General features: G+C 49.4%; 6 protein-coding genes across 26 annotated transcripts; 3 read left to right on the top strand and 3 right to left on the bottom strand.

Annotated features, from left to right (window-relative positions):
• The first annotated feature begins 66 nt into the window (after positions 1 to 66).
• Positions 67 to 1,400, top strand: FOIG_05087 (dephospho-CoA kinase). 2 transcript variants are annotated; one of them, XM_031203496.1, is made up of 2 exons: positions 67 to 238; positions 326 to 1,400. In XM_031203496.1, exon 2 carries the CDS (start codon positions 380 to 382, stop codon positions 1,196 to 1,198), a length of 819 nt encoding a protein of 272 aa, XP_031067075.1. In that variant the 5' UTR covers positions 67 to 238; positions 326 to 379; the 3' UTR covers positions 1,199 to 1,400. The 2 variants fall into 2 exon arrangements, with proteins under 2 accessions (XP_031067075.1, XP_031067076.1); XM_031203497.1 differs by having other exon boundaries at positions 84 to 238; positions 343 to 1,286.
• Positions 1,401 to 1,419: 19 nt separating this feature from the next.
• Positions 1,420 to 7,223, top strand: FOIG_05086 (uncharacterized protein). 3 transcript variants are annotated; one of them, XM_031203494.1, is made up of 3 exons: positions 1,420 to 2,017; positions 2,075 to 3,390; positions 3,447 to 7,223. In XM_031203494.1, the coding sequence occupies exons 1-3, from the start codon at positions 1,654 to 1,656 to the stop codon at positions 4,116 to 4,118; spliced, it is 2,352 nt and encodes a 783-aa protein (XP_031067073.1). In that variant the 5' UTR covers positions 1,420 to 1,653; the 3' UTR covers positions 4,119 to 7,223. The 3 variants fall into 3 exon arrangements, with proteins under 3 accessions (XP_031067073.1, XP_031067074.1, XP_031067072.1); XM_031203495.1 differs by having other exon boundaries at positions 1,420 to 2,773; positions 2,978 to 3,390; XM_031203493.1 differs by having other exon boundaries at positions 1,420 to 3,390.
• FOIG_05085 (uncharacterized protein) lies at positions 3,404 to 7,733 on the bottom strand (the record flags this gene model as incomplete). Of its 15 annotated transcripts, XM_031203484.1 has the most annotated exons (4): positions 4,105 to 4,533; positions 4,700 to 5,288; positions 5,346 to 6,615; positions 6,713 to 7,211. In XM_031203484.1, the coding sequence occupies 3 exons, from the start codon at positions 6,475 to 6,477 to the stop codon at positions 4,506 to 4,508; spliced, it is 1,749 nt and encodes a 582-aa protein (XP_031067071.1). In that variant the 3' UTR covers positions 4,105 to 4,505. The 15 variants fall into 15 exon arrangements, with proteins under 15 accessions (XP_031067058.1, XP_031067062.1, XP_031067059.1 ...); XM_031203479.1 differs by adding an exon at positions 7,380 to 7,733 and having other exon boundaries at positions 3,404 to 4,559; positions 4,700 to 6,880; XM_031203488.1 differs by adding an exon at positions 7,380 to 7,733 and having other exon boundaries at positions 3,404 to 4,533; positions 4,700 to 6,880.
• A 2,309-nt stretch (positions 7,734 to 10,042) lies between these two features.
• FOIG_05084 (uncharacterized protein) lies at positions 10,043 to 14,317 on the top strand. 2 transcript variants are annotated; one of them, XM_031203477.1, is made up of 4 exons: positions 10,043 to 10,261; positions 10,313 to 11,317; positions 11,394 to 12,608; positions 12,711 to 14,315. In XM_031203477.1, the coding sequence occupies exons 2-3, from the start codon at positions 11,074 to 11,076 to the stop codon at positions 11,576 to 11,578; spliced, it is 429 nt and encodes a 142-aa protein (XP_031067056.1). In that variant the 5' UTR covers positions 10,043 to 10,261; positions 10,313 to 11,073; the 3' UTR covers positions 11,579 to 12,608; positions 12,711 to 14,315. The 2 variants fall into 2 exon arrangements, with proteins under 2 accessions (XP_031067056.1, XP_031067055.1); XM_031203476.1 differs by having other exon boundaries at positions 11,394 to 14,317.
• On the bottom strand, positions 10,551 to 14,317 carry FOIG_05083 (uncharacterized protein). 3 transcript variants are annotated; one of them, XM_031203475.1, is made up of 3 exons: positions 13,628 to 14,315; positions 12,701 to 13,495; positions 10,551 to 12,649 (listed from the first exon to the last, which is right to left on the bottom strand). In XM_031203475.1, the coding sequence occupies exons 2-3, from the start codon at positions 13,466 to 13,468 to the stop codon at positions 12,260 to 12,262; spliced, it is 1,158 nt and encodes a 385-aa protein (XP_031067054.1). In that variant the 5' UTR covers positions 13,469 to 13,495; positions 13,628 to 14,315; the 3' UTR covers positions 10,551 to 12,259. The 3 variants fall into 3 exon arrangements, with proteins under 3 accessions (XP_031067054.1, XP_031067053.1, XP_031067052.1); XM_031203474.1 differs by having other exon boundaries at positions 12,701 to 14,317; XM_031203473.1 differs by having other exon boundaries at positions 10,551 to 13,495; positions 13,628 to 14,317.
• Positions 14,318 to 14,910: 593 nt separating this feature from the next.
• FOIG_05082 (uncharacterized protein) lies at positions 14,911 to 16,383 on the bottom strand (the record flags this gene model as incomplete). Its single annotated transcript, XM_031203472.1, has 1 exon — positions 14,911 to 16,383. The coding sequence occupies one exon, from the start codon at positions 16,381 to 16,383 to the stop codon at positions 14,911 to 14,913; it is 1,473 nt and encodes a 490-aa protein (XP_031067051.1).
• Between the last annotated feature and the right edge of the window lie 5 nt (positions 16,384 to 16,388).

Raw genomic sequence — 16,388 nt, 5'->3', positions numbered from 1 at the left:
AATGCAAGTAATGGATGCATGTGGGGTAACTTATACTGTTCCGACAGTTTCGTACATCCTCGGTAATTGCATCATCGGTCCAAGGTTTATCAGATCATTCGTGTTAACTAGGTACATCCATTGATACGCTCATTTCATTTAAGATCTGAGAAGCCACTATCAAATCTCAAAAGATAAGCCCTTTTAAGATCATCCGAGCTTATTGCCTCACCTTGTTAGGTCTATACCCCGCCAAGAGGTAAGAAAGAGCTATCTTGATCATGATCCATGAGGATACTTTGGTGATCTTAGCATGAGCTTTGAAGACTTTCTGACGAGTTCCTAGAGTCTGAGGTTTTCTAGTACCAATAGACCTGCACAGCCTGTAAGATACACCATCATGCTTCTCATCGGTCTTACGGGTTCAATTGCCACAGGCAAGACGACAGTGTCGTCAATCCTCTCATCACAACCCTACAACCTCCCGATCATAGATGCAGACATTCTAGCGCGCAAGGTTGTGGAGCCGGGAACTCGTGGGTATGAAGCGATTGTGAAGCATTTTGGGCCTACGACACCCGAACTTCTGGTGCAACCATCAGAGAAGATGCCAGAGGATGGACCAGACGGCAAAGGCAGACCACTCAACAGACCGGCATTGGGGAGACGAGTGTTTGGCGATTCAGAGGAGCGAAAGAAGGACAGAGCAGTTCTCAACCGAATCGTTCATCCGGCCGTCCGATGGGAGATGTTCAAGTCCGTTGTTGGGTGTTACTTCAGAGGTCATTGGGCTGTGGTTCTGGATATCCCACTCCTTTTCGAAAGTGGCCTCGATCGATTCTGCGGCGTCACAGCTGTAGTCGCAGTCCACGACCCGGCAGTCCAGATGCAGCGTCTGCGTGCGCGTGATCCTCACCTCAGCGCAGAGGATGCTGAGAACAGAGTGCGCAGCCAAACAGATGTACGAGAAAAAGCCCGGCGATGTGAAGAACGAGGAGAAGGCAAAGGAATTGTGCTCTGGAACGATGGGTCACGAGAAGAGTTGAAGGAGCAGCTGGATAAGGCTATCAAGGATCTGAGAAAGGCAAGTCCCGATTGGTGGTCATGGTTATTGCTTGGATGCCCTCCTCTGGCAGTTGCTGTCGCGACCTGGAGGTTCTGGCAGAATCTTATTATTAATGAGAGATGGGAGGAGATGAAGCTGAATGCGAAGCTGTGATAGTGAGTTATAGGGGGAGTTTGATTGCTTTTAGTGGTTGGAGGGTGGATAATACAGGTAAATATATACACAAGAAGGAAGGAGCCCCAACTCAAGCTCGTTCCTGCCTCTTTTCTCAACCACGAACCAACCCTTTTCATCTCAGCGCAGTTCATTTCTATTTTATTACATCTTTCCACCAAAACAAAACATAGTCCCTACATGCCCTCTTTGCATTTCTTTTCTGATCTGTAGATTGCCAAACACTAGGGCCGTTACCACTTTCTCCTCGCCTCGCCTTGACAGCTGCGAGCAGTTGACAACAACAAACCTTCGACTATCGCCCATACCGCCAGGGTGACCTCTTGCATCCAACCTCAAAGCAAACACATAAGCATCCCTTTCTTGACCCTTTGACCTTTCTGAAGACAAATTATCTTGACAATTTCTTTGGTACAGCAACCTTCTTTGGTGCGATGTCAAATCGCAAGATCAAACGCCCCTCGCATTTTTGCGAATGGGTAGTTGGAACAACAATCGAATCTGTTATCGGCGCTATCCCCCAGAACAAACCCCCTAAGAAACGAGACGTCGTACGTGTTCAGGTCACCACCGATGATGAGTCCGAAGAGGACACCGTCAAGATCACCTACCCGCGCACTGGACGCACCTATACACCTCCGCCTGCCAACGAAGCAAAGGCCGAGGCCAAGAAGGTCCGGTTTAACTTTGGCCAAAATGGCCCCATCAAATCTGCTATGAAGCAGACCACTACCACAACTCCCATGGACTCCTCAGATGAGGCATCCGACTCCGGCCCAGAAACCGAGTCAGACTCGAGTCAGTCGGCCTACATATCAAGCTCCGATGCCACCGATTCTGATATTGAATACTCAGTTGAGTGCGTGAAGCACAGAAGGCAGAAAAAGAAGAAGCACAGACAGACACAGACCGAAGAAGACACCGAGAGTGACTGGGACTCTGATCCAGAACCAACTTGTGACTGCCTGAGATGCCAGAAGGGCCGACAGATATTGAAAAGAGTAGGCCGGAAAAGGAGCAAGGAAATCACTCCACCAAGCCCCGAAACTTCTGAATCGGACGAAGAAGAATCCCCCAATACTAAACGACAGTCTGGTAAGAATAAGAGGAGGTGCCGAAAGAAAGCAAAACCAACAGAGCCTGACCCCAATACTTCTAACTCAGATTCAGAGTCCGAGATCCCAGCACCCAAGAAACGGAACCAAACCAAAAATCAAGGCAAGCAGAGAGGTGGAAAGAAAAAGCAAGCCGCGCCCCAGCCTCCTATGACCAAGAAGCAACGAAAAGCAATGAACAAAAAGGCTAAGCAGCAACAAGAGCAAGAGATTGAAGGTGAAACCTCTGACTCACCCAAGGAAGCAGAGGAGGAAACTGAACCAGAAGAGGAGCCCGAGAAACAGAACAAAGGCAAGCAGAAGAATAATAAGAAGCAGGATGAAAAACAAGCAAAACAGAAGAAACAGGAACCAGAGAAAGCAACCCATAAAGACCCAGAGTCTGTCGAACAAACACCAACTGATGAAGCCCCCGAAGCTTCCAAAGACAAAGATCAAGGCAAGTTCAGAACTATGAAAGGAAAAGCAAAGGCACAGCCTAAACAAAAGGATGGAGTCAAGAAGGGCAATTATCCCGAAGGACTACCAGTTCCTCATATGCATCGACCACAGCTTATCGAACCCATCAGAGCTCAGGTCGTTCAGACAGAACGCGTGATCGAAACTCCACAAGACCCAGCACCTAACGCTTACTACGATGCAGAACACAATATCATGAGAGTCTACCAGGGTCCCGCCTACGGTAATCACCAAAACAATGCATTGTACCCAGAACGTGACGCCTTCACTCGCCCTCTGCCAATGGGTCAGCCTCATCCGATGCAGAACCCCTTCTACTATAGCTTCAACAATACGCAGCAGTATCCCAACTATCCACAGATGCCGCCATTCCACCAAGGCTATGCAGGGATACCGCCACCAGAAGCATACTCACATGTTCCTATCACTCAAGGAATGGCCCCTCCTCCATGGTATGCCATGGGCCCTCCTCCGGGAGTCCCCCCCACTGGCTACTATGGACACAGGAGCCCTGAAACTAACAAAAACACCCCGGCTTCCAAAACGGAGAAGGACAAGGCCAGCCAGAACAATGTTGGACCTCCGGGAAGTCTTACTGTGAGTCATTATTAAAGAAACACACGGGCCGGACTGGATTTAACTCATCGACTCAGGGCCAGGACAATCCATACTATAAGAGAAAGTCACAAAACAACGCCTGGGAAAGCCACCGTTCTGTATCCAAGGAAAACAGCCAGCCTCCAGGTTCCGATAAGGCTGGGTCGAACGGGTCGAACGGCTGGAACAATGGATCAGGTGACAACAATGGCCAGAACGGTCAAGACAGTTGGGGCGCACCGACCCAGGACAACAACCAGAACGGTGATGGTTGGAATACGAGCAACAACCAGGCAGTTGACGATTGGAATAAGACCACTCAGGATAGTAAGCCGGAGGAATGGGTAGTGTCACCACCAAGTGGCGAGCAAGATCAGAACCAAAACGGTTGGGGAGCTGGTTCGAACCATTCGAACAAGAGCAACAAGACTGTGAAAAGGAACGGAGATCATTGGGGTGACGACACGTTCCCAGGCGCCCGCGGCGACTGGAGCGAACAACCGACCATAAGCAGTGTTGGGCAAGGAGCTGACAACAACGTGGGCATCTGGGCTCCCACGGATGTGAATGGGAACGGGGACGGAAACCAAAAACCTCCTTCAGCGGAAGGAGAAGGTCGCGACAACATCATGCCTGGGACATGGGTTGACACCCGCGGCGTTACTATGCCAACTTGGGGAGATCCCACTGCAGCACGGGACACGAACGGCGAAGCCTCGAACTGGTAATAGAAATTGGAAACTTGCTACATGCGGTTATGAGAAAGATGTCTAGTTTAGCTAAGGGGGTATGGTATCCGCAAAATCACTGTACTACAAGATGCTATGACTAGATGCCTCCCAACCGAATCAATCAATCAATATTCAACCCGTGTAAATGAACACCTTCTGTGACTTTTGTCTTGTGACATTTGATGCGTTATAATGCCATGATGCAAACCAAACCGCCCTAGCTATCGTCGAGTCGTAATCGTCCTATTCGTGTCAGAAGTGGAATAACATCAACTCCGCGAACCGTCTTGTGCTTCGTACAACAACTGCACAGCAAAGCAGAAAAGCAAGAGCACGAATTGCAGAACCAAGCCGAGCGAGAGATAGTAGGGCAAGCATTGTCAATCAGAGGATTGTGCAGCCGTGGATGGACCTGAGCGGCCATGAATCAGCTTTGTCCTGGAATGGGAGACGTCGTTTTAGCCTGGGGGACGGACACGACGACAAGCATAAGCTCATTGAGGGGCAATGAATATCATAAGGGAGCTTGATAGGGCATGGGATGCATAAAAAATTGCGAAGTTATAGATTTCACTTACCATCTGGATGTCTCCCATTCCACAATCCACGTGCAGCATATCTTGAGTCGCTCGCGTACGCTGGATGTGCCCAGGAGTCGATATTTCTCAATGTCTTTGACCGGCAACATACTGGCAAACCACCATGGAAAGATGGCAGGGTCTTCTGGACAGTCGCCGTATATAGTCAACATGCGTTCTGTCAACCAGGGGACACTCTGTTGACGCATTCGAGCGACAAAAGATGAGGCGTAGTGCATCAGACTCTGTGTAGACATTGAGTCGATCTCGGTAACTGACGTTGGTATGTGTGGACTGGATGAATCAGACCGCGGTAATGGAGATGTCGGTGTTGGTTCAGTGGGTTCCTTGACAGTATCCATAGCCTGCATGGGTTGTTGTTGATCCTCAGTCTCTATCGGTGTTGCTTCAGCAGCCTCGGCAGCTTCTTCATCCTCGAGGCTAACATCGTCTATCCTTTCAGTCTTGCCGACGATGTATCCGTCAAGGTAACTGTGTTCGAGAACGCGGAAGCGTGACAGACCCACAGTCTCAATGAGACTCCGGCCATCCGGGAAGAACTGGACATTGACAATGCGGAGAAGCGTGCCTAGCTCATGAAAGTTCGCATCACCAGCATGTTGGGGTCGTTTGGGTATGACCATACCGAAAGTATGGTCTCCTTCCAGTGCTCTCCGGATCATGAGTCTATACCTCGGCTCGAAAATGTGTAGGAATGTCGGCATTTGAGGGAATGACAATGTGCATACAAAGAGAGCGAGGTCATAGTCTTGCATCTGAGCTACACGCTCAGCGTCCAGAGCTTCCTTTCGAGCGTTGACTTCCTCCAGCCAGAATGTTTCGATGATGCGCTTAATAGTTTGATTGGAAGGCGATGAAGTTTGACTTAATAAGGGGCTGATAGCCAGTGGGCGACGACATATCGGGCAATACCGTGAATGGTCAAGAATGCGATGTAAACATGACCGACAGAAAGTGTGTCCGCAAGAGGTTGTAAGAGGATCGTAGAAGAGTGCGTAGCAGACCTGACAGTCCATCTCAGCGCGAGTGGCGTCTTGCGCTTTTCGAACGAGCCCTGTATCATCAGCATCAGGAGGTGGTGATGGTGTCGCCGATGTAATTTCGTCGTAGCATATATCGGCCTCATAAGACAGGTCACCCTCCTCCGCCAGGCGATAAGTGGCGATAACCTTTCCGCCGGGTATCACCTTTGTGTACGCTTCATCATCATCCCTCATGGAAGAAACACCTGCAGCAGCCCAAGGGTCAGGCCACATGACCTTCGTCGCCAGCTCGGTGGTCGAAGACTCATTCTTGAATCGTTCGATCTCTTCCCTCACGTGTTGTGCCGTCTTGTTGAGCACAACATCAACGGCGCAGTCGCCAATAGCATGTTCCTTATTGCAGTCCTCAAAAGGACATTTAAAGCCACGAAGTCGTTCTGGAGCGGCGGGATATGTTATGTTGGCGCGCATGTGTGTGCCTGGTAAACAGCGCCGGCACAGACTTTTACCGCAGGGGAGGCTGATAGGCTCATCTAGGGGCAGTGAGCAGATCTGACACTGGAAGAGCCGGACGAAATCGCGGGGGGCGACATCGCGATGGCGAGAAGCATTGGCAGAAGGCGACTGTGATTGTGTTACTTGTGTCGGCTGCCGGCCCGAGTCCGGAGGTTCGTGATCGAAATCGGTGGGCGGATCGGGAGTCCGCGACTGTCGAGGACCGGGACCGGAGGCGGAATCGGTCGCGGCAGCTTGCGACGTGCCTTCTGAGGACATGAACGTCTATAGATTGCGTGCGTATAGTACAATAAGAAGATTGTAAAAGAAATAAGGGGGTATAAAGGTTGGTTCTTGAGTCGTTACTCTTCGTTGTGTCGTAGCGGGCGTCGAAACTCTCTAATAAGGTGCGAGCCTCTGTAATGATGCGTTATTGGTGAAGGAACCAGAAGTAAGTAGTGTTGCTTTGAGGTGAATAGAAACGAAGCTGTTATCCCCCAATTCTATGCGATACCTTGACCGTTGTATGATCTGCTATGTCGTCGTGTTTGCTGGGTTTGGTGATGAAGACGAATATTGCGGTCTTCTTGGCGTAGCCGTTGATAGCGTGTCGAGTGCATGAATATGGCCGAAGCAGTGTCCATATGACGAGGACAAGTCGTATACAAGATAGACATGGATTCTGTAGAATGGTAAGATCACAAAGATCGTATCGCTAATGTTGGGCGAAGCATCTCCGTTGTGTGAATCGAAGTGGTGTAAAAAGAGTTGTATAAGGTAGGCGTGTAGAGATTGGTGGGGGTTTAACGAGATGGAGTAGTGCTGGTACTCCTTGAGCAGCGGGAAGATGTCATAGGTTTAAGTTGACGAGAATCGTTTAAAACGGCTGCCGAAGTCGAGCCCACTTGTTCTGGGATTTCTGACAGGGATATAAGGGGAGACGGGGCTGGCTCCGGAGATTCAGCCTTCAAGTATGTACCATGTATGAGAAGGGAACAGACGGATTATCGTAGGACCAAGAAGGGGGTTGCTTGCTAAATAAGAAAGAAATGGAAAGGGGGAAAGACGGGGTCTTCTATTTCAGGCCGTAGTGCCGAAATAGAATACGTCGACAAGGATAAAGGGTTGTTGAAGATGAGGTGCAGCAAATATAGAGATCGTCATACACCAGAGAGACTTACCAATCCGGGGACAATTCTAGAGGCACGCGGAGAGACGAGAGTCTAGTTGGGGGGTGTAAATATGGAAGTAAAGGTACTAACCTTTGTGATAAGTAGAGAGAGAGAGAGAGAGAGAGATACGCGAGCTCCCAAATGGGAGAAAAGGCGAACTTGGCAGTTCAGCTCAAGTTATTCGTGTCAGTTGTGAATAAGTGAAGAGGAGGGAGAGATGTTGGCAGATAAGGAAAACGTGCAAAATCATAGGCGTCACAGTTTCAACAGAAGATGAAGAATAGAAGCACCTAGAGACGAGGCGACGCGAGGCGAGACTAGACCAAACCAAACCAAATCAGAAGGAAGGGAAGAGAGATCGGGGGTGGGAGATGGTCGTTACTCTACGATACTTGTCTCTATACAAAATATATGAGGAAACTTGGTGGAGATGCCCTAGTCTCTGGCATGTATATAGTACTTCGGGACGGGCTAGGATGGATTGACAACTGGGAAATGTTGTAGATTTTCCAACTTTAGCACTAAGGTAGGAGGTTCCTAGTAAGTACCTAGTAGCCTGCTAGATAGAAAGAGGGTCCCCTAGAAAACTTGAGAGGACCCTGCGTATATCACGAGTTTTAGACGCCTCCAGTCTAAGCTCATCTCAGGGTTCAAAGGGTCATGAACACTGTGTTCAGATGATTGAAGTTGAAGTTGAAGGATACATAGGAATGAAAGCCTGTGATATGGTCACAAGAACTCATACCCTGGAGCTCTCGAGTCACACAACAGCATCAACTTCTATCTTACAAGGCAAAACGGATGACGATGGCAGGCCGGGGTCATGAACTCATGACGTCGAGGCAAAACATCGAATCTAAGCCAACAGCAGTAGCTAAACAACAACCCCCCCAAAAAAACACCAACTGCACTGCCCGATATCGAATGGTAATCCATTTCGAGCAACCAGTGATGCTCGCCGCGTATCTAACGGCCAAGGTGCAGCACCAGATAGATAGACTTTGGTGCCCGTTGCAGCAACCGAGGGACGGAGCCTAAACCCCTCACTCATCTCGATAATCGGGAGCTCGTCAGTTCCCTGCTTTTGCTGTGTTGTGGTGCGCTGTGCTGTCAACCGGGGATGCATGGGAGGATGAACCTAAAATAAAACACATCCCAGCTCAATGGGGCCAAGAAAAACGTTCAGATCCAAGATCCAAGATTCAAGATTTGGGCTGGGGCCTCTTGACTGAGCTGAGGATTGAGACAAGACAGACAAAGGAAACTTTCCCCTTCTTCATAGCGTAACCGAAAAGTTGCCCTCCAGAAGCGCAAGCATGGCCAATAACCATAGAGACCAGTATCACAGATCGCGATGCAGGAAACCACAAGAATGCAGGGTTCTCAGTGAAGATGCAGTATTGTAGACGGTACTCGATCAAGACCTTTCTCCCCGTGGCAGAGGACCCTAGTTTCACATCTGTCGCCGGTCTTGCTCTTGGTTGTGTGTACAATCTCCTCTTGTCACTCTTGGACGGTCCGCGGAAAACGGAATACAGCGCGCGCTCGAAAATGCACCTAAAATCCGTCGTGAGTCGGGGGTTATCGTAAGGGGTGTCGTTCTCGCTTCTCTCTCGACTCTTTTTCCTTTCGAGATTCTGGCTGACGAGGACGATCGAGACAACGCCGCAGTTGCAACGGCCATCGGGTGAATCAACTGGCACATCGACGCTACTTAATAGTTGAGAGGGAAACCTGCCATTGACAATAAAAACGGGCTGGCAGCTTCCGAGATAAAATGGAGCTTTGCGTCTAAGTGAGAGCCTCGCTATTGGATGGGAGTGGGAGAATTGGGGACACAGAGACAGGTCCTGGCAGGGCTGGCGTATGCACAGTAAGAGCTAAGGAACTGGAGCAAGGCCCCAGGTTCTAGGGCCAGGTCGTGACTTGAAAGAGGCTCAAAAAGAAAGTCGTTGGCGTCATATGAGACGGGGGGTCCGCAAAGGATCCATGATGGGTCATGGCCATGATGCCAACGATCTCTTTTTGCCTTGCTGAAAAACTAATCTTTCACGAATACTATGAGATTCAGACATAGTAGAAATGCAGATCAAATCTTTTTTGCCTTCAACACGGGAGTTGTTGTTCAATCTCAGATCTCAAGTCTCTACTCTCGGCATCAACAGTTCAAAGCCGTTGGACAGAAGCCCAATCTACGCATCATCGTTCTCTCAAGCCTTGCACTTGTCATCCAATAGTCTCGAGGGTGTGGCGGCCCGGATCGAGATGCGGCCAATCCATTTCCTCAACCTTTTAGCCTCCCTTGCAACGATAGCCTGATACAGCGAGACAAGCAGCAGTTCTCGCTGCTGCAGCCTGCCACACAACGTTTCCAGCTTTCCGGGCTGCACAGCACAGTACGCATGTTACAGGTACGGTACACGAGTTGAAAACGTGCTTCTCTATGCTACGGGTGTGCAACGGAATTCCATCCCGATGATTATTAGAGGCAATATCTCTGTTGGCTGATTAGCCGCCAAACGTGAACAAATTTTAGTAGACTTGTCATGACTTGTTGTACCTGTTCTTTGGAATGGCCTTTTTCTCGTCATGAGCTAGGGAACCATACCCCAGGACCCTTCTTTGGATGACGCTTACTATAGTGTTGTCCCTTCGAAATTAGTTAGATCGGTTCGCATTTCGCCAATGTTCCAATTGTTCTAGACCATCTCCGATCTCTTGGTTCCCGAATCAGGACTTGCTCTGTTGTCGCTGTTGAGAGCCCTTTGGCGATGCCGAGTTATGGATGACGAGGGGCATTGATTCTTCCGCTTAGTCAATATGACTTCTCTCCTTAGGCTGAAACTTATATGATCAAGATTGATCATGTGTGAAAATGGCTGCCAAGAAAGGTAATTCATCACACGACCATTTTCTGTTTCTATATGTTGATTCTCTACCAGCTCGATAACTAACAAGAGGCCCATTTTGAACCTCAACATCGAGCTCCAGGACCCTGAATTCAACCTCCCCACAATAGCTGAACTAGCTAAGCTCTCTCTGATCTGATTCTCCCTGAAGAACTTCTCTGCCTATAAGCATTATTCTCTTAGTAAATACGATTAATACTTTTAACGTCACCGTATTCTTGTCTAGGCAATTCCGTTATTCATCGACGGCTTCCTCCGTCTACTTGTTCCGCCATCACATGTCATTCCCTTAACAGTCAGTGCATAAGCTTACCGTCTCATGCTTTCGTATAGCTCCCCTGCTCGTGATAGCTTCTCGTCCCCAAACATGCTGAGAGAAACCGTTGGAGTCTAGGGCTTATCCTACTCATTCAAGCTCAAGCGTTTTGAGCCAAAGTATTACCAATGTTACTCGGGTCGATCAATGGCTGAGAAACGCCCTAAACTTCAGCCCTTTCAGGCGGTAACGTTTCTGACGAGAGATACAAGAAAGCCACAAGGGGCCCCTGACATACTAGGGACGGTTAGAGAGAAATGGAGTTTTTGCTTTGCTCTACGTAAAGAGGCAATTGGACAGACGACTCTCGAAGCAGCGGGGAAGCTGCTTTTTCTGACGTTGATGCTACGTTTTTGCTTTCTTCTCCTCTTTTTCTGTTTATTCTTCCCTTTACTATCTTCTTTAACCTTCTTCTCTTCTTTCTCCAAACTTCAAGCTGACCTTTTCTTCATCAATACCAAATACTCACACACCCATCATGACTTCTAACTCCATCTCTCAACTCCCCACCCCAGAGCAACGGGAAGACATCACCGCTAGCTTGGCAGACCTCATCACAGCCATTGAGTCTCATTCTCAATGGACTCCCCCCAATGTTGACCGTGGCCTCTTCCACGTCTGGGACTTTGTCAAGAGATCTCATTATATCATGACCGAGCTGGACAACATTGCTGCTGGTCGAAAAGTTCAGCATCCTGAACAGATTCCCAAGAACGACGGTGGTGAGTAGCAGAAGCTATCCTATTGCTAACCTTGATGGAAGAGTGTACCTGGGCTTACACTATCTTCTTGTAACAGTCGCTTCTGGCCCTGAAGCTGCCCTCGCTTCCTACACCGACGTTTGCACACGTACCATCACAATCAACGAGATGATTCAAAACCCTCGTATGCTCGTCATGCTCGGCCTCTCCAACGTCGACTTTGGTTCCGCTATTCAAGAAAAATCAGAAGCCGTTAAAGAGGCGATCAAGAGCGCAAACTAGATCTGCTCTGGACCTGATACACGAATGACGACGTTGTAGAGCTTGCGTCACGCGATGATCGTCGGCCGTTACAGGGTTTATGAATGATGGAGTAAAGGGCGAACATATTTTGGTTTGACATTGGGAAATGATTCAAGACTCGAAAAAGAAGAAAAGAGAACAAGAGCATGCAAAAGTTCCATGTGGTATCCAGTTCTTTGCTGGACCAGCAGAGGTTCAACTCACTAGTACGAGATGGCTAGTTCGGCGGATTGGAGCTACGGCTAAGGTATCTGAACGATAAACAGAAACAACACACCGTGAGAGATTCGTGAGTTTCCCTTGGGAATTGAAACGTAGAATGAAATGACATTATCATTCCTTAGTCATTTGACCCTAGCCCAGCCTATCCACCCAGGCTATTCTATTCAAAAGAACAGAAGAGCAAAATAGTTGTCGTCATAAACAGACCATATCGGTAAACTAAGCATCATATCATCCCTTATGATCTGCAAAATGCCCTTATCCAATCTCGATAACTATACACATGCCTCCCGTTCCCATTGTCCAATAAACCCGCCCATATATATACCTCCCCATGATTGTCGCCCAAACGAAAAGGATATCATAGGCACATCATGCTACAGAATGTGAAAAGACCAATACAGCTGATTGCACATCAGTTCAGCTTCTCGCTCGTCATCATCTCACTCCAGCCCAGCGCCCCTTGGCTGTTGTCGATGGCCCGAGGGTAAGTCGACGACCGATGTTTCCAAAACAAACACAGCTGCAGAAAAGCACACTCAACATCCACATGCCCGTCTCGAGTGTCTTCTGCTGGGCGAGTCCACCGAGAATGGGCATATCTCCATCGGCTGCCATTGTGGCATTAACCAAATGCCTGAACGGAACTTGAGTAGGCGCCGGCATCATATCTGGGTTCACGCCGAGGAGCACAACCGACCCTGCGAGTCCAACCGCAGCTGAGAGCAGAAAACCGGGCTTGGAGCGGTCGATAAGCCACCATAGGAGGGGATTGACAAGTGCCAAGGTCAGTGACACCTGAAGGGTGGACGCCCAGGCCACTTTGCGCTGCAGGATGTTAGTTATGCGGAACAATGGCTTTGCCGTTGGCTGACTTACAATCGCGAAGACAATTCCGACAAAGGCACCGATAGCCCGAACAGCAAGCGCCCAGTCAGTGCTTGGGTCGTCATCTTTTGCTGAAGCACTGGTTTCTAACACAGCTTCATCCCCCTTGTCGCCGAACGAATTCTCCCATACTCTATCAAACCAAGGGAACAGCGCGCCCAGTGCAACGCCAGCAAGACCCCAAAACGTCAAATGGCCCCAGTTATACGTAGCACGAGGCGGAAGACTGTCCGACTCGTGGAAGCGCGATGTGACTAATACGCCATATCCCACGCCGAGAACGAAAAGCAAAAGTCCTCTTAATACTAGAGCACCACCAGATGGAGAATGCTTTTGAGGCCCAGCAGGTTCATGAACTCGAATCGAGGACCGACGACGAATATGGTGTGATCGATCCTTCAGAAAATCAAACGTAGCGTCGTCGATGCTAGGTCTCTTGATGGGTGTCTGAGCGCCTGTTCCCCAAGGTGTATCGAGTTCATCGCGATCGGCAAAGACACGGTCGCGCGAAGAGGACGTTGTGGGAGAGTAGATTCCGAAGAGCGTCGAGGAGGTCAAATTCATGAATGATTGAGGCCTGCTAAGACCTGCGCTCGCAGGCTCGGGAGTTGGTTGTAGGAAGCGCGCAATATTGGGATCTGGAGCTGGCGCGGGAGTTGGAGGAGACGAGTTCTCGCTTGGTGGTGTAGGAGTCGTCAAACTGAGATCGAAGGGTCTTCGAGGGACGGGACGAATGAGAGGGGGACCATCATCGGCCATTTTGAAGCCAAGGTTCTGTATAACTGACTGTTTTGGTTGTTAGGTATGAAGACAATGGTGAGGGACAGCAATGGCTTATGAACCCGGCTCGGGTTCAGCTGAACTGAGCTGAAACCTGCAAGTCTCAATATTCGGACAATGCAGTGCTACTAAACTTACAGTCTCGGCCAGTCTCAGCTTAGTATCCTAAGCAAATATTGGTGTAGCTTCCGAGGGTCTGTCTGTCCCGGATAAAATAATTTGAAGCTGTTGGGGTCCAGTCTCTGCAACCCTGTCCACCACTTTCACAGCGCGAGCTAACGAGCACAGGGCCCAAAGCTAGTTGGACCGGGATATCCGAAGCAAGTCAAGCAATTGAGGATAAACGGCAATTGCTGAGAGGAATTGAAGAGCTTCAAATATCTTGTTGTTGAAGCAAGTATAACGAGGTTGGGATTGAGTGGCAAAGAGTAAGACAGGAATGAGGAGATGGGTAAGAGGAAACAGAAGGAGGACAGTTTAATACCCAACCCTGAAACCCAAAATAGAGAGAGTACCTGAGTAAGAGAGTAGTAGTGAGAGAGTGAGAGAGGAAAAATAAGAGAGACGGCACGTAGTTAGCCTCAACTGAAAAGGGAAACGAAGGAGCTGAACGAGGTTGTTCGTTCTTCACATGCTCACAAGACCAAGGGACGGGCAGTTTCACGACTAAAGGGCCCCAGGAATTACGTAGATGTGCCCCATTTACCTGCATCAGCAGCTGTTGAGGGCCCTGAACCCCTGTATCTTTTAGGTGGGTGAGTCCCCGCGGGGCTCTGTAAAGATGTCACTGATGATGGTGGTGGAGAGTCATTAGTGATGAACTTGATACTCTATAACTTGATAAGGTTTATGTCCATTGCGCAGATTGAACTTGTAGACATTGAATATCTCTTCTTCAACGCCCAGTGCCTGTTGTTGACATTCTTGATCGTCATCCTCCATCCAATCCCGTCTATTACCCCACATTCAAAACGCCTCAAGCTTGAATTCGAGACTCCGTGGTTGGTCAGACTAAGGCAATTCTGCTTTGACTTGCATTTGTGACCCCCTCGTGATTCAAGCACATAACAAGATCAGCAATCCCCTGGGGCCCTGAGCTGTGACCCAAGAGTCCAAAAGGGAAATCTGCGGTGCGATTCGTTTATTTGCAACTGTTGATACAGCACTGCAACTCTGCACACATATCATGTACTGTAGGTAGTATTTCTTGACCGGTCTGACGCTGGCGTAAACTCAGTGACTGTGGCGAGTTCAATGGCATGCTTGGTTCGATTTGCATGTGATTCTGGGCGCATAAAACAACTGACTCTCACATCACCACCAATTCCTCACATATCTAACATTAGTTTATAGATTGCTAGCTACCGTATCACAACAAACGCAAATGTCCAACCAATAACATGCATTTTTAACACCCTGTTTTACTCTTCATCGCTATCACTCTCCTCTTCCTCTTCATCTTCCAGCTCATCCTCACTCTCCTCAGCTCCCTCTGGCCGGGGTATCATCATAAACGCCGTCATGCATGTGATTCTGTTTTGCGTCTCATACGTCCCCAACAACTCTCCCTTGGCCTCCTCTGCCTTGACGCTACCCTGCAGCTCCGGTACGCCCACCCGCCAAACCCGGACCCGCCCGTCGCTGCTCCCGCCAGCCACGTACAGCGTCGAGGCGTCCTCCGCACTCGGCACCACCACAAAGTCCTTGATTCGGCCCTCAACTCCGCCGGCTTTTCCGCCGATTTGACCCATCAACTTGGCTGTCGGGAGCTTCTTGTCCTCCGACTCCGGTTGTGTAAGGTCCGATTCCTTGGTCGAGAAGAACAGGATGCGGCCATCCTCTGTAGCAACCGCCAATAGTGTCGCATCCCCTTCCTTGTCCAGTGCAACATAGAAGAACTGGTGCACCTTTGTTCGAATTGATCCCATAATCCTGCATTTGGGCACACTGTCCATGCCAAATGCCACAATATCCCGATCAAATCCTACCGCGAACTCATCTGCTCCATCAACGCTTCCCCAAACAACTCTTCGACCCTCTCCAGTAGAGTGCTTTCCCTCGCCAGCCTCCTGCAGCATGTCTTTGCTAAAGTTTAACACTCCAGCCTTCTTTCCAGTAACCAAGTTCCACAATCGCATTGATCGCTCGCCCTTGCTGACGCTAATCATAAGCTTCATACTGGGGTGGATGGCAAAATCATTGACGCCAGAAGGTGTACCACCGAAAGGCGCTGTGTCGCCGCTGGGACGGCCTTGAGGCTTAGGAATAGGTGCCTTGATGTTGCTGAGTAAAGACCAATCTCGTGTTCGGGTGACCGCAATTGTAGAGTCTTCGCTCGATGATAGTAACTTTGATCGTGTAGGGAAACATAGCGATGTCACAGTCGAAGAGTGATGAAGCAGGGTGCCAACCTCTCGATTCTTGGGGTTCTCGAGAATCGGTCGGGGAGCAACCTTGGCCAGAATCTCCTGGTTCTTTCGGCTGGGGGGATGCGCCGACAAGTTGTAAACATTCACGCGCTCGTCAGTGCTACCAGAGGCAAGCATGACCTTTTGTGTCTGTCCAGGAACCGGCGCTGAGATCGGCGACGCAGCGACGCAACGAATCGCCGAGGTATGGGCATTGAAGAGAAATGTGTCAGCGAATTCAGCCTTCTCCTTTCCGCCAACCGTCACTGTCAATCCGTGAAGAATTCGGTCGTAGGAGCCGACAACGATCTGGATGGTCTCGGGCGCATTCGAAGCGGTCGCAGGAGTAGTAGACTTCTTCAGCGCTGAAGTCTTTGCCTTTACAGGCTTTTCCTTAAGAACTTGAGCACCCTTTGCCTTCTTCTTGATCGAAGGCTCAGAAGCAGGCTCACTTTGAGCGATAGCTTGTCTCTTACGTTTGGCCATTTTGT

Source organism: Fusarium odoratissimum (genome assembly GCF_000260195.1).
Source record: "Fusarium odoratissimum NRRL 54006 unplaced genomic scaffold supercont1.6, whole genome shotgun sequence".
Lineage (NCBI taxonomy): Eukaryota > Fungi > Ascomycota > Sordariomycetes > Hypocreales > Nectriaceae > Fusarium > Fusarium odoratissimum.
Note: the sequence above shows the minus strand (reverse complement) of the source record. Positions and strands in the feature narration are given on the sequence as shown.